We start from the raw sequence: 15858 nt of genomic DNA, 5'->3' as shown, positions 1-15858 counted from the left end.
TTTGACTGCGTTGTATTGTGCTTCAGCCATTGTGGGTTTGAACTAGCCAACACACCAATATTCCAGGTGAAGCCATCTTTGGGTAGCCCCACCCTGGGAATCTGTCAGAATTTTTTTAAAAAAACCCAATCCCTTCTCGTCTAGATTATGGAAGAAACATACAAGATGGAGTTCATGTACAGCAACGTGGAGCATCGGCAGGTGGTCATCATCCACCATATGAGGCTGCAGGCCAAGGCTCTGCAGCTGATTGTGACCGTGCGGACAACGAGAGGGTAAGGAGGCTTTTGGGGACTTATGGGGATGCCGGATCACCGGAGAGAGAAATTAGCAGAAAGTGGATTCAGTTGCTGACTACAGTCGGCTCATAAAACTTTGGAAAGCTTTGGACCGATTGATTATGTGCTGGCTCTTCCAACGCACCTGAAGGCAGGACAAGAACCAATAAAGAATAGAATAGAATAGAATAGAATAGAATAGAATAGAATAGAATAGAATAGAACAATGGAAATAGAATAGAATAGAATAGAATATGGAAATAGAATAGAATAGAATAGAATATGGAAATAGAATAGAATAGAATATAGAAATATAATAGAATAGAATAGAACAGAACAGAACAGAATAGAACAGAATAGAATAGAATAGAATAGAATAGAATAGAATAAAATAGAATAGAATAGAATAGAATAGAAAATGGAAATAGAATAGAATAGAATGAATAATGGAATTAGAATAGAATAGAATACAGAATGAATAGAATAGTGAATAGAATAGAATAGAATAGAAATTAGAACAGAACAGAAAAAGGGACAGGACTAGGAATGGAATTCAGAATTCCATTAGAATAGAATTAAATTCAGGAATAGAATAGAATGGGATAGGATGGGATGAAATTTTAGAATAGAATAGAATAGAATTCAGGATTAGAATGGAATAGAACAGAACAGATTAAGGAATAGGAATAGAATAGAATTTAAAATTTAGGAGAAATTTCTTGATGATGAGAACAGTCAGTGGAACGACTTGCCTCCAGAAAATTCTCCAACATCGGAGATTTTTGAGAGGAGATTGGGCAGCCATTTGTCTGAAATAATATAAGGTTTCCTGCCTGAGCAGGGGGTTGGACTAGAAGACCTCCAAGGTCCCTTCCAACTCCATTATTCTGTCATTCTTAGTGACCAGATACATAAATAAATAGGGAAATTTTACAGACAATCCTTGACTGGAATTTCCATCGCTAAGCAATGCAGTTTTAAAGTGCAACCACTTTGCTTAATGATGGCAATCCCAGCCGTCCTGGCTGCCATTGTTAACGGAATCCCACAGTCGTTAGGTCAGGCATCTTCTTGCTGACTTCCCATGACCGAAGTCAGTGGGGAAGCTGGCAGGAATTCTCAAGTCCCAGAATTGCAGTTAGGTAGGTGGCTGTTGCTAGATGGGGGAGGGAGCGAGGAGGGGTATGCAAGGATGCAAGTGAAAGTTGGGAATGGGGCATCTGGATGTGTGTGGGGGGCACCGGGTTGGGGAGGACCTGGGGCAGAGTGCGAGAGATGCTGTGTGGTTAGGTGATGCGCAAGGGGTGCCTTCTTGGGGAGGGTGCCTGGCACTCGTGCGAAGTACTACCCAGGTTGGGAAAAGTTGTGCAAATGGCTGTCATGAGGACAACGAAACTGGGGAATAACGCACAGATGATGGAAACGTGCTACAATTAACTGCAAGGTTTCCTGCCGGCTTTCCCATTGACTTCCTGGGGAAGCTGGTAGAGAACATTGCAAATGGCGACCGTGTGATCAGAGAGTGCTCGGCACGTCATTGTAAATTCAAACTGATTGCCAAGCATCCAGATCTACAATCATATGTAAGATCAGGGGTGAAATGCTACCGGTTCGGGCTGGTTTGTCCGAACCGGTAGTAACAAATGTGAGTGGTTTGCTGAACCGGTAGTAAAAATGCTTTAAAAAGTTAAAAAAAAATAGTTCTGAGGATCGTGCAGCACAGCTGATTGTCACAGCTGATCGCGTGAACTTTTTTTTTTAACCTTTTTAAGCATTTTTTTACTACCCATTCGGGCAATAGGTAATAAAAAAAAATGTTTAAAAAAGTAAAAAAAAAAGTTTCCGACAATCAGCTGTGCTGCGTGATCCTCAGAACTATTTTTTTAAATGTAAGATTTCACCACTGCATAAGATGCTGAGGTAGCCGTAACTCTGAAATACCGGTTATAATCTGCATTCGTTCAACACTAATCGTAACTTTGAATGGTCGTTGAACGAAGGGTCGTAACTGTCACGTGCCAGGGAAGTCGGGAGGTCCAGCCAGTTCAAATAAAGATTTATTGTACGCTGAACCGCTCTGCAAGAATGTTGTGCCTCGTCCTCCCTCCTCTCCTTAGCCGGGCCCTTCCCTCCTCCTCCCAGGCCTGCTATCAGATTCAGAGTCTGATAATGAAGAGGAACGGCCTGGCATGTCTCCAGCCCCCAGCCCTGGCTCCATGCCCGGACAGAATGTCAGGAATGAACAAACAAACCTCACTCCTCCAGCGTGTGAGCAGGGAGCCAGCCACGTGCTGGAATTACCGGCAGCAGATCCAGAGGAAGAGAATTCACAATGGACGGATCCCCGCTTCCGGAGATCTGAGAGGCGACATCAGCTGAAGGAAAGGAGGGGCAGGCCTGGATAAGTGCTGAGTCATGGAGCCACACCCCGCAGCCTATATAAAGGATCAGCTTGAGTCAAGCAACTTTGAGTCAAGCAAAGTCTCCTTTAGTTTGCTGAAGTCACAACTTGGATTCCTGCCTGCCCTGAGAAATCTGAAAGGAATTTGGCAAAGCTGCAGAGGCTTCGTGGCCACGCTTGATACGGACTTCCTAGACCCGGTCGTCGGAGTGGGAGGGGGACACGACAAAGAATCTGAACTACCATCAGTTAAGGCCATTTGGCAGTAAATAAGGAAGTCACAGTAGGCTGGGCTTGGATCGCTTGTGGGTGCGAAGGGACTCGTGACTTATGACCCGTTTGACTCCTCCCTCCCTCAGCCTGCTCATTACTTACAGTAATGCTGTGGATGGCACTTGTCCAAAGCAAATTCACCCCACCCCACAATTTCAAATTGGATGTAGCTTCCAAAGCAGTTTACCAAAGGCCTTGCCCTGAATTGATGGTTAAATAAGATTTGGAAATTTGTTTTGTATCGCTTGCATTCCCGCGCCAGCTTTCCTGTAGAATAATCGTGTCTGATTTCTCGGTCCGGAAGTGACTTGTAACCAGCCAGAATCAAGATATCTAAAATGGACTTTGTATCTTTGTCACAGGGTGGACCCGCTCGGGATATGCGAGAAATTTTTGCAGGAAGTGGACTCTTTTCAAAGGTACCGTATTTTTCAGCGTATAAGACGCACCTTAGTTTTTGGGGAGGAAAATTAGAAAAAAGCTGATTGGCAGGTGGATCGGCCTCCTGGAATAACCCCAGTCAGTTGTTCCCAGAGGTGAATTTTATCAACAGGTTCCTTGGTTGTGAGCTCTGTGCCTTGCTTTTTTTTTTTTTTGCTTTTTTTCCTGCCTTTAAAACTCTGTTTCAGAAAAAAAATATTTCTGCCTCTGAAAGCCTCTGAAACAGAGCTTCAGAAAAAAAGCCTCTGAAGCTCTGTTTGGGGGCTTCGTTTCTGAAGCTCTGTTTGGAGGCTTCTTTTCTGAAGCTCTGTTTGGAGGCTTCTTTTCTGAAACTCTGTTTGGGGACTTTTTTTCTGAAGCTCTGTTTGGAGGCTTCGTTTCTGAAACTCTGTTTGGAGGCTTCGTTTCTGAAGCTCTGTTTGGAGGCTTTGTTTCTGAAGCTCTGTTTGGGGGCTTCTTTTCTGAAGCTCTGTTTGGAGGCTTCTTTTCTGAAGCTTCTTTCAGCCTCTGAAACCTCAGTTTGAGAAGCTGGGCGGGGCTACATTCGGAGTATAAGACGCACCCAGATTTTCACCCTCTTTTTTGGGGGGAAAAGGTCCGTCTTATACTCTGAAAAATACGGGTATGTGTAGTTTGACTGGCCCCGCCTCCATCTATTCTCTGCCTCCCGAGTCCCCTGATCGGGAGGAAATGGATATTTTGCAGTAACCTTCCCCTTCTCCGCCCACCAAGCCATACCCCGCCCACAGAACCGGTAGTAAAAAAATTTGTATCCCAGCACTGGTTTCGCTTTTCATCCAAGTAGCTTCTTCAGTTCTAACTGAAGGGTGGAGAACGGAAGGATTCATAGTCCTTGCAGTCATCTGGTCGTTAGTACTCTCTCTGAGAGTCAGTCATCAGTTCTCTTGAGAGCCTTTGGTGATTCTCAATACATTCGCATGCCACCAAAGAAGCCGATTATATCCAAATTGATCTTTGGGACAACCAGGTCATGGTTTTCAAAAGGCGATTAAAGTTTCTTTTCTTTTCTTTTTTTCCTTGAAAACGTTTCGCTTCCGAGTCATCAAGTCCAGTTTCCCTTTGAAAAGCCGCTTTGAGGATAGTTCTGTGAGACTTTTGAGTTGTTGAGGCCACTTGGGGGTTCGTCTGTGTCCTCAGAATCACCTGAATCGGAGTGCAGGTGTCTCTGGAGATTGTCAGTGACCCAGGCCGTGGTTGTCCTGGGCCAAAGGTTCTTTTTTCAAGAGGCAACTGGACTTCCTTTGTATTTCCTTGAAGACGTTTCGCTTCTCATCCAAGGAGCTTCTTCAGCTCTGACTGGAGGGTGGGCAGTGGAAGGATTGATATTCCTTGCAGATTGCTGGACATTTGCCTCCTTTTAGAGAGTCGTCAATGCCACCAAAGAAGCCATCTATGTCCAGATTGAACGGCCCTCTCTCAACAGAGGAGGAAGCATACAACATCATCTCTCTCCAGTCTACAACATGGTCTTTTCAGCACTTCCAAGAAGGCTCCACGCCCATTTGCAAGACTCAGGTGACCCTGAGGACACAGACAAACCTCCAAGTGGCCTCAACGACTCCCTAAAAATGATGCAAATGACCAGCTGCAAGGAATATAAATCCTTCCATTCCCCATCATCCAGTCAGAGCTGAAGAAGCTTCTTGGACCCTGACGATACAGACAAACCTCCAAGTGGCCTCAAAGACTCTCTAAAAAGGATGCAAATGACCAGCTGTCTGCAAGGAGTATCAATCCTTCCATTCCCCCACCATCCAGTCAGAACTGAAGAAGCTTCTTAGGATGAGAAGCGAAACGTCTTCCAAGAAGAACAAGAGAGTCTAGTTGCCTCTTGAAAAAGCGTCTTTGGGATGGAGTGCAAATGGGTGTGTGAAACCCCATTTAAAGAAACCCGGATACAGATAAACCACCAAGTGGCCTCAACGACTCTCAGAGAGTTAACGACCGGAGTGCTAAGGACTAGATGATTGCAAAGAATATAAATCCTTCAGGTCTTCAGTTAGAACTGAAGAGGCTTTTTGGATGAGAAGCGAAACATTTTCCAAGGGGGAAAAAAAAAACCCCGAAGTCCAATTGTCTTTTGGAAAAGCACCTTTGGGACAACCATAGGCAAGTCCAGGTACTTGTTTTTCTGTGCCTCTGTGTAGTCCTGCCTCGATTTCTCTCTCCTCTCATCTTTTCACAGGTGTTTTATTTCTGAGCTGCCTCAGATGCAAGGCAGCTTTGTGGATAAGCTCCTTGACCTGATGCCCAGGTTGGTCACCTCCAAACCTTCAGAGGTGGTCAAGATCCTCCGGGTGACCTTGAGGCAGAGTAATTTCCTTCGCCTTCCATTGCCAGAGAAGGTGAGATTCATTCATTCATTCATTCATTCACAAATTCATTCATTCATAAATTCATAAACATTCATTCATTCATAAATATATTCATTCATATATTCACTCATAAATTCACTCAAATTTACTCATTCATAAATTCATTCATTCATAAATTCACTCATTCATTCACAAAATTCATTCATAAATTCATATACATTCATTCATTCATTCATAAACATATTCAGTCATATATTCATTCATAAATTCACCCATAAATTCACTCAGATTTACTCATTGATTCATAAATTCATTCATTCATTCACAAATTCATTCATAAATTCATTCATTCATATATTCAGTCATAAATTCACTCATCAATTCACTCAAATTTATTCATTCACAAATTCATAATTCATAAATACGTTCATTCATTCATAAATATATTCATTCATTCTTCACTCAATTCCTATAGCTGCCTATCTAAGTAAATGACTTTGGGTGGCTTTCAATTCAGAACATATACTACAATTAAGTTTTTAAGAGACATTTTAGAACAATTTAAAAAAAACAATAGAAAGCAATAAAAGCCCAGAGTTGCTCTATCCTCTGGCTGGTGTCCGCTTTGATGCTGTCCGGCCATTGTGTTCTTTGGCGGCCTGGTTTCCTTTTGACCATTAACTCCTCCCAGCATAATTGTTTTCTCCAGAGAATTCCCCCGCATGGCATGGCCAAAATAAATGAGAGCAATATAGATAGGAAACAGGATCCTTAATCAGCGGTGGGTTTCACATATTCTTACCACTGATTCGTCCCCCGCATATGCATGCATGCTTTCCGCACATGTGCCCGGCCTTCTGCACATGTGCTTTGCTTGCGTGCCTGCCTTCTGCGCATGCGCCCAGCCTCAAAAACTTGGCTAAATAGACAGCATTATGCCGGAGCTCTGTTTTAAGTTTAGAGAGGGCTGTAAAGCATTGTGAAGTGGTATCTATTAGTTTAAGTGCTATTGGGAAGGAAGGAAGGAAGGAAGGAAGGAAGGAAGGAAGGAAGGAAGGAAGGAAGGAAGGAAGGAAGGAAGGAAGGAAGGAAGGAGAGACAGGAGGGAGTAGAGAAAGGAAGGAGGGAGGAAAGGAAGGAAGGAAGGAAGAAGGAAGGAAGGAAGGAAGGAGAGACAGATGGGAGTAGAGAAAGGAAGGAAGGAAGGAAGGAGAGACAGATCGGAGTAGAGAAAGGAAGGAAGGAAGGAGAGACAGATGGGAGTAGAGAAGGAAGGAAGGAAGGAAGGAGAGACAGGAGGGAGTAGAGAAAGGAAGGAGGGAGGAAAGGAAGGAAGGAAGGAAGGAGAGACAGGAGGGAGTAGAGAAAGGAAGGAGGGAGGAAAGGAAGGAAGGAAGGAAGGAGAGACAGATGGGAGTAGAGAAAGGAAGGAAGGAAGGAAGGAAGGAAGGAAGGAAGGAAGGAAGGAAGGAAGGAAGGAAGGAAGGAAGGAAGAAGCCATGATGATACAGTGGATAGAATGAGTATTGCAGGCTAACTCTGCCGACTGGCAGGAGTTCGATCCTGACCAGCTCCAGGTTGACTCAGTCTTCCATCATTCCCATGTCCGTAACACAAGGACCCAGATTGTTGGAGGCAAGATTCTGATTCTGTAAACTGCTTAGCGATGTCTCCAGGACTGGCCCACGCTCTTCCTCAGCCTCATCGCCGTCCGACTCCGTTGCCAGCTCCACAGGCTGCTGGCGGACCGCAACACCGTCATTAATACGAGTCAGTTGCCGAGCATCTGGATTTTGATCACGTGACCATGGGGGATGCTGTAATGGTTGTAAATGTGAATGGTCGTAAGTCACTTTTTTCAGTGCCGTTGTAACTTTGGTCACCAAATGAAGGGATGTAAGATGAGGACTACCTGTATGAGGTCATGTCAGGGATTGGGAAAGGGAATTGCAAGGTGTCGCTTGGTCTCAAGAAACGTAGGTTGATTTAACCCCATTTCTTGCCCCCCAGGTCCACCGAGCCACCGCCACCATTATTGAACCCATGGGAGAGTCCGACAATCCCCTGCGCTTCACGTCAGGGTTGGTTGTCGCTGTGGATGTGGACGCCACTCTGGAACACGTGCAAGACCCGCAAAGCACAGTGAAAGTTCAGGTAATGGGAATTGAGCCTCGAAGGCCACCGTGCTGGGTTAGAACAAGGTTAATTTGGATGGATGGATGGATGGATGGGGAGGAAGGGAAGGATGGTGAGAAGGGGAAAGGGAGGGAGGAAAAAGGGAAGAAAACGGGAAGGCAGGAAAACGAAGGAAAGAAGAAGGAAGGATAGTGAGAGGGGAGACAGAGGGATAGAAGGAAGAAAAGACGGGAAGGAAAATCGGAAGAGGAGAGGGAGAGATGGTGAAAGGGAGACAGAGGGATGGAAGGAAGGAAAGAAGACAGGGAGGAAAATGGGAACGATGTAGGGAGGGGAGGAAGGATAGGAGAAGGGAGGGGAAGGGATGGATAAAAGGAAGGAAAATAGGAATATTAGAGCGAAGGGAAGGATAATAGAAGGGAGAGGAAGGGATGGAAGGAAGAAAAGAAGGAAAACGGATATTAGAGTGAAGGGAAGGAAGGAAGGATAGTAGAAGGGAGAGGAAGGGATGGAAGGAAGAAAGGAAGGAAAACAGGGATATTTGAAGGGAAGGAAGGAAGGATGATGAGAAGGGAGGAAAGGAGGAAAAAGGAAGGATTCAATTTCCCCACCATTTTGTCTCCAATTCAGTTGTTGGTGGTTGTTTCCTTGTGCTGCTAAGTCTTTGGCTCCTGAGTATCTTGACAAGCCGGTAGTAAATCAACACACCTGTTGACTGACAAAGGGACCCATTTCCCAGGCTTCAATCATTTCCCTGGCTGTTTTTGTCCCTGCTCGGCCAACAATCTTAGTAGCCGTGAAATTGAATGTATTGCTTCATTGATGATTCGAGGGTTGAGAATGGAGAAGAGACGATCACTTAGAGCCATGATGGCGAACTTATGGCACGCGTGCCACAGGTGGCACGTGTAGCCAATCAGTGGGCATGCAAGCTCAGTTCCGGTGCGCATACGTGTGCCGGCCAGCTGATTTTCAGGCCTTCTGGGCCCACCAGAATTAGGGAAAAGAGGCTGTTTCCTGCTCCCGGAGGGCCTGGGGGGTGTTGGGAAGGCCCGTTTTTCTCTCTCACCTGGCTCCAGAACCTCTCTAGGAGTCTCTGGAGGCTGGGAACAGCAAAAAAAAGTCACTTCCTGTCCAACCGGAAGTTGGGAAACGGGCCGTTTTTGGCTGCCTGGAGGGGAGGAAGCCGTTTTTCGCCCTCCCCAGACTCATAGAGAAGCTCTGGAGCCAGGTGAGAGAGAAAAATGGGCCTACCGGTCCATCGCGTGCCAGGAGCAAAGTGGGGAGACCCCCTCTCCCACTTTGCTCCTGGCACGCGCACCCTGCGCAGGGTGTATAAAATTCTGGGTGTGGGCACACGTGCACATGATGCCCCCCCGCTCCCCCCCTTCTGTCATGCGATGGCAAAAAGGTTAGCCATCACTGAATTAGAGTCTCTCTTTTCTTCTAGATCATGTATCCTGATGGCCAGTCTCAGGTGATCCACCCAAAACCAGCAGATTTTAGAAATCCTGGTCCGGGAAGGCACCGATTAATTACGCAGGTTTATCTCTCACATACTGCCTGGACAGGTAGGGCAAATCTGGCTTTAGGGCTTCTTTTGATCTACTGGGAAAATTCTATGTATCTCAGTTGAGATCTGCATATGCAGGACTGATTGGGGTAGGTTGTAGGGGTGACACCGAAATATAATTTTATCATATTTTTATCTACGTCTTTAAATTATTGTATTTTATTCCATTGTCATCTTTGCATTTTATTATAATTCTATTTTAAACCATATTTTATCCAGTTCCATTTTCAATTGCTTTTATCAAATTTCAGTAATAATTTGGATAAATTTGGATAATCTGGAACTCTGCATTTTGATACGGCGTAAGAGCTAATCGATCATAAATATATATATGTTTATTGACATATCGGGGTGAAATGTAAAATTTGTTACTACCAGTTCTGTGGGTGTGGCTTGGTGGGGAGGTAATGTGATTGGGTGGGCGTGGCCAAATTTTTTTTTTCTTTTAAAAACATTTTTTCTACAACCTCTTCCGTCAAAGAGGTTGTAAAAAAATGTTTTTAAAAGCCTCTAATGATCAGGCAACTCAGCTGGGATTGCCAGAGGAAAAAATGCTTTGAAAAGGTTCTGACGATCCCGGCTGAGTTGCCTGATCGCCAGAACCCTTTAAAAGCATTTTTTCACAGCCTCTTCGGCCGAAAAGCTTCTAGAAAAAATGCTTTGAAAGGGTTCTGACAATCCCAGCTGAGCCGTGCGATCATCAAAGGCTTTTTTTTTTAACTTTTAAAAGCATTTTTTTGGCCGAAGAAAAAATGCTTTTAAAAGTAAAAAAAAATCTCTGATGATCATGCAGCTCAGCTGGGCATATGGGAGAAGGGAGGGCAGGGATTTTTGCTACTGGTTCTCCGAACCACCCGCTGCCATCGCTACCGGATCGGGTGATCCGGTCCGAACCGGGAGCATTTCACCCCTGTGATATATTAATTGTGGTCGTAAACTTAGGACTACCAGATACGTACAATAAGTAATTCTTTTAAACACTGAGAATTACCCAGATGAAAACTAATATATAACACAGATTTCATCTGGGTAATTCTCAGTGTACCGATAGTCCTCAGCTTACGACCATAATTGAGCCCAGAATATGTATGTTGTTAAGTGAGAAATTTGTTAAGGGAGTTTCGCCCCCTTTTTTGACACGGTTGTTAAATGAATCACCTGAGCTGTTAAGTCAGTAACACGGTTGTTAAGCCACCTACCTGGCTTCCCCGTAGACTGTGCTGAGCAGAAGGTCGCCGAAGGGGATCAGGTGACCCTGGGACCCTGCAACTGTTTTAAGTACACGCCAGTTGCCAAGCCTCTGAATTTTGATCATGTGCTGCAGGATGTGAAACTGTTTCGTTGCAACTTCAAACAGTCACTAAACGAACAGTTGTAAGTGGAGGACTTAGCTTGTAAGTTGCTTTTTGAAACCTGGCAGATTTGAAATTTCCTTCCCTCTTCCGCTTTTTTTTTTCTTTTTCTTCCTTTGCTTCCAGAACCTTGTCAAATTGAACTCCGTCTTCTACTGGCCTACAGTTCGGACAGAACCAAAGCCTCCGTGGGCCTCTCGCGCTCCGCCTGGGGAGACAGCATGGATCTCCTGCCCCCATCCGAGTGCAGCATCGAAGGGACTCTATTGTTCGGCAAACCCGTCAAAGTTTATATTATGCCCAAACCTGCCAGGCGGTGAAAGCTCTTGTCGTTGCAAAATCGTTTTCCCTTTTTTTCCTTCGGGAAGAGATTTCGATCCATTTCAGAAGTTGACTGGACTTCCGTTAAAAGACCATCGAAGTTGGACCTCCGGTGGGAGGCGGACGGGACCCGTTGGCCTCCCAAGTTAAAACCCTGCTCTCTTTCTTCTCCGCTTACGGAACCGCTTGAAAGGGAAGCGGTCAAAGACGTTGTTACTCGGACTTTGCTACGGTCGTTTACTCCGTCTCTTGGCAGCCTCTTGAAATGCAAAATGGATTAGGTCCAGCTTGCCCAGCCGAGAATTCTGCAGTTGGGCATTTCCAACACATCTGGAAGGGAGAGGAGTGGTGTCTGGTTGGAAAAATCTGGATCTCGGTCACTCTCCTTTGGCTTTTTTTTTAAACTTATGACCTACTCAGAAAGTACCGTATTTTGTGGAGTATAAAACCTTAGCTTTTGGGGAGGAAAATAAGAAAAAAGCTGATTGGCAGGTGGATCGGCCTCCCGGAATACCCCCAATCAGATGTTCCCAGAGGTGAATTTTAGCCACAGGTTCCTTGGTTGTGAGCTCTGTGCCTTGCTTTTTTTTTTTCTCTGTTTCTGTTTCAGAAAAAACTTCTTCTTTTTTTTTTGCCTCTGAAAGCCTCCAAAACAGAACTTCAGGAAAAAAAGCCTCTAAAGCTCTGTTTGGCAGCTTCTTTTTTGAAGCCCTATTTCGGGGCTTTTTTTCTGAAGCTGTGTTTGGAGGCTTCTTTTCTGAAGCCCTGTTTGGGAGCTTTTTTTCTGAAGCTCTGTTTGGAGGCTTCCTTTCTGAAGCTCTGTTTGGGGGCTTCTTTTCTGAAGCTCTGTTTGGGAGCTTTTTTTCTGAAGCTCTCTTTGGAGGCTTCTTTTCTGAAGCTCTGTTTGGGGGCTTCTTTTCTGAAGCTCTGTTTGGAGCCTTTTTTTCTGAAGCTCTGTTTGGGAGCTTTTTTTTTGAAGCTCTGTTTGGAGGCTTCTTTTCTGAAGCTCCGTTTGGGGGCTTCTTTTCTGAAGCTTCTTTCAGCCTCTGAAACCTCCGTTTGAGAAGCTGGGCGGGGCTACATTCCGAGTATAAGACGCACCCAGATTTTCACCCTCTTTTTTGGGGGGGAAAGGTGCGTCTTATACTCCAAAAAATACGGTAAGTCCTAGCTTGATTTGTACATGTGTGCCCAATATAAGCCCTACCCACAAAATAAGGCCTAATTAAGACCCCACCCACTTCAGGGTGCACAAATTAAAAATTAAGCTAATGTGGGGATGGTGTGGATGTGTTGTGTCTCGCCCGCTTTCACCGCAGCCGGGGCCTTCTTATCTGCTTCTGAACGCTGAGGAATGTCCTAGTATGCCTCCCGGCCCCAGCCCTGGCTCCATGCCCAGACAGGCTGAGGAGGAAGAAGTACCTCCAGCCCCCAGCTCTGCCTCCATGCCCAGGCAAATGGAGCAACTAGACCCCTCCCCCTCCCCCATAGCATGTGAGCCTGAGGAAGGTCAATTACCAACAGCTGCCGACTGGAGTGACCCTCGCTTCAGAAGAATTGATAGGCGGCGGCGACAGAAGGAAGGGAGGGGCAGGCCTGGATAAGTGCTGAGTCATGGAGCCACACCCCTTGGCCTATATAAAGGACCTGCTTTCTGGCAGTCTCTGAGTCAGGCAAAGTCTAAACATATCTTGCTGAAGTCACTTTCTGGTCTCCTGCCTGCCTTGAGAACTTTGCTAGGACTTTGGCAGAGCTGCAGAGGCACGCCTGATTCGGATTTCCCTGACCCGGTCGTCAGCGGAGGAGTGGGACATGACAGGATGTATGGAATTGCTCTACTTACCTTGGGACAGTTGCAGCCAGGCCTCGCGCACTCGGCCCACTTTTTTCTGCAGCCAGCAGGATTTTCCTGAAGGCTTCTGTAGCCGATAACAGAGCTTCGGATCGATCTGGAGCTCTGTTATCGCCTGCAGAGGCCTTTAGCTGCAGAAAAGTTCCTGAAGGCCTCCGATAGCGAAAAAGACGCTGGGGGGGCGACGCACGCAAGCGAGGTGGACGACACCTCCCTGTTCCCCCGAAAATAAGACCTTGTGCCTTTTTTTGGTGGCAAAATAAATAAATAAATAAGGCAGGGTCTTATTTTCGGGAAAACACTGTAGGATGCTGGACAGTGTTTCTTTTAGCAACTTTTTTTTTAACACGGTGAAATGTGGGACAGAATCGTCAAAATTTCTGATCTCAATCTTTAAGAAGTTGGTGGACTGGATGTGAAGATCCCAGTTGCCACGTGTTGTGACCCAGGCTCGAGCAGGTAGCAACAAACGCAGTCCTTGATGAAAATAAACTTTATTCAAGCAGCTGGGAATTGACCCATTCCCAGCGTCGTGAAACTCAAAAGAAAGCAAAGGCTTCTCACACAAAACAGTCTGTCATTATTTCCAACCTGGTCCAATTTCGATAATTGCCAAAGTTCTTTGCAAGATAAGCGTCTTGAGCAGAGAATGGAGAGCTGCCAAGGTGTTTTGTCTCCTTCCCCATTTCAGACCCACGAGCTGGCCTTCAGCCAGCGGATTCACGGCTCTTATCAGTCCTGGCAGAGAAATCGCAGCTGCCTGCCAAAGTTCAAACAAATGACTCACGTAGCAAGACTTTCAGCTCTTTTTGAAACGGATCAGCTAAACTTTTGCCTCCCGTGGAGTGAGAGCAGTCCCAAAGCTCCTTATATATCCTGGGGGTGAGGCTCCTGCCCCACCCTTCCTTTTGATGACACCGCCTCTCTAATCTTCTGAAGCGCGGGTCAAGCCAAGCTTGATTATTATTATTATCAGCTGGGTCTGTAGGCGTAGCCTGGGGAAGGGAGGAATCGGGATGACGGCCTCATTACGTCCTCCGACTGGTCTGGTTCTGGCTCCTGGAGCCGAGCCAAAGGAATCGGTGCTCCCGAGGTAAGCCTTAGCGGCCCTTCCCCCTCACTTTCGGAGTCACTTTTGGGCATGGGGCCAGGTTCAGGGGCTGGAGTCACAACACAAGGTCTTCTCGGAGAAACATCCAGAGCAGAGAATGGGACGAGCGCAGCTCCAACGTTGTTTTCCGGCAAACTGAGACACCGATGCCGGTCTCCTTTTAAACCTTCTGGGAGGGGCCAATTATCTCTTGGCTTTACCCCTAAGGTGACCTCTCTGCTTGAGCTGCTCCGGCCTCTTGGCAGCTCTTCTCATTCGGGCATTAGGGACAGGCTCTCCCAGTTCCTCCTCCTCCTCGCTACTCTTGGCCTCTGGAGACTCTGGAGTCAGCACCTCACTCTCACTACTCTCAGGCTCTGGAGTCCGCACCCCATTTCTCGATGGCCCTGGCCTCGCCTCCGCCTCATCACTCTCCGATTCTGCCACCAGCACCGTACGCTGCTGACGGACCACAACACCACGCTGAGATACCGAAAGGCTGCTCTCGCATCTAGACTGGTCTCCAAATGTAGGTTTCCTCTCAGGTGGCTATGCAGGGCCAGCGGAATAAATGGGAAGAGACGTCGTGTGCGATTTTCTTTCGACACGGAAACTTCTCCCTGTGGCAACGATGCTTTCAGGTGATCTTGTGGCTTGGATTTCACGCAGAGAACTTGGGAGCCCGTAATTTAGTATTTTTTGACATTGATGAAAATAGTACTGTGCCTCCCCTGGTGATGTTACTGTGTACTGTTGTATGTAGTATTTCTTGAGTGAATGCCGAAGTTTTGGTTAATTTGGATGGATGGATGGAGAGGGAGGGAGGGAGGGAGAAAGGAAAGGAAGAAACCGGAAGGAAGGATGGTGAAAAGGGAGGAAGAAGGGAAGGAAAACTGGAGGAAAGGAAGGAAGGAAAGTGAAGGGAAATGGAAGGATGGAAGGAAAAAAAGACAGGAAGGAAAATCAGAAGGAGGAAGGAAGGAGGGAGATGGGATGGAAGGAAGGAAGGAAAGACAGGAAGGAAAATGGGAAGGAGGGAGGGAGGGAAGGAAGAACAGGATGTGGAAAGGGAGATGGAGGGAGGGAGAGAAGGAAAGAAGACAGGAAAATGGGAAGGAGGGAAGGAAGGATAGTGGAAGGGAGGAAGGGATGGACGAAAGGAAGGAAGGAAAACAATGTTAGAGTAAAGGCAGGAAGGGTGATGAGAAGGGAGGAAAAGAAGAAAAACAGGAAGAAAAAGAAAGAAGGATAGTGAAAGGGGAGATGGAGGGATAGAAGGAAGAAAAGACGAAGGAAAATTGGAAGGATGGAGGGAGAGAAGGAAGGAGGTAGGCAAGTGAAAGGGAGGCGGAGGGATGGAAGGAAAAGACGAAGGAAAATGGGAAGGATGAAGGGAGGGAAAGAAGAATAGTGTAAAAGAGAGGAAGGGATGGATGAAGGGAAGGAAGGATGATAAAAAGGGAGGGAGGGAGGAAAACAAAGGAAGGAAGGATAGTGAAGGGAGACGTAGGGAAGGAAGAAAGGATAGTGAAAGGGAGGCAGAGGGATGGAAGGAAGGAAAGAAAGAAGACAGGAAGGAAAATGGGAAGGAGTGAAGAAAGGGAGAGGAAGGGATGGATGAAAGGAAAGAAAACGGGGATACTGGAGGGGAGGGAGGAAGGAAGGATGGATGAAGGAAGGAAGAAAAGAATATTAGAGGGAAGGAAGGATGATGAGAAGGGAGGGAGGGAGGAAAACACAAAGGAAAGGAAGGAAGGATAGTGAAGGGAGACGGAGAGAAGGAAAATCAGGAGGGAGAGAAGGAA

General features: G+C 46.2%; 1 protein-coding gene across 1 annotated transcript in view; it reads left to right on the top strand.

The window, feature by feature from the left end:
* Positions 1-14815, top strand: part of INTS4 (integrator complex subunit 4) — a 50112-nt gene extending 35297 nt beyond the window's left edge. Inside the window, exons 18-23 of the mRNA XM_058186543.1 lie at positions 145-275; positions 3315-3371; positions 5600-5759; positions 7740-7883; positions 9316-9436; positions 10917-14815. Of these exons, the coding sequence (XP_058042526.1) occupies positions 145-275; positions 3315-3371; positions 5600-5759; positions 7740-7883; positions 9316-9436; positions 10917-11110 (807 nt within the window). The 3' untranslated portion in view covers positions 11111-14815. The remainder of the gene's footprint in view (positions 1-144; positions 276-3314; positions 3372-5599; positions 5760-7739; positions 7884-9315; positions 9437-10916) is intronic.
* The last annotated feature ends 1043 nt before the right edge of the window (positions 14816-15858 follow it).

This window comes from Ahaetulla prasina, chromosome 5, assembly GCF_028640845.1.
Source record: "Ahaetulla prasina isolate Xishuangbanna chromosome 5, ASM2864084v1, whole genome shotgun sequence".
In the NCBI taxonomy this organism is placed as follows: domain Eukaryota; kingdom Metazoa; phylum Chordata; class Lepidosauria; order Squamata; family Colubridae; genus Ahaetulla; species Ahaetulla prasina.
The sequence above is the reverse complement of the archived record's forward strand: the minus strand, read 5'-3'. Positions and strand labels throughout refer to the sequence as shown.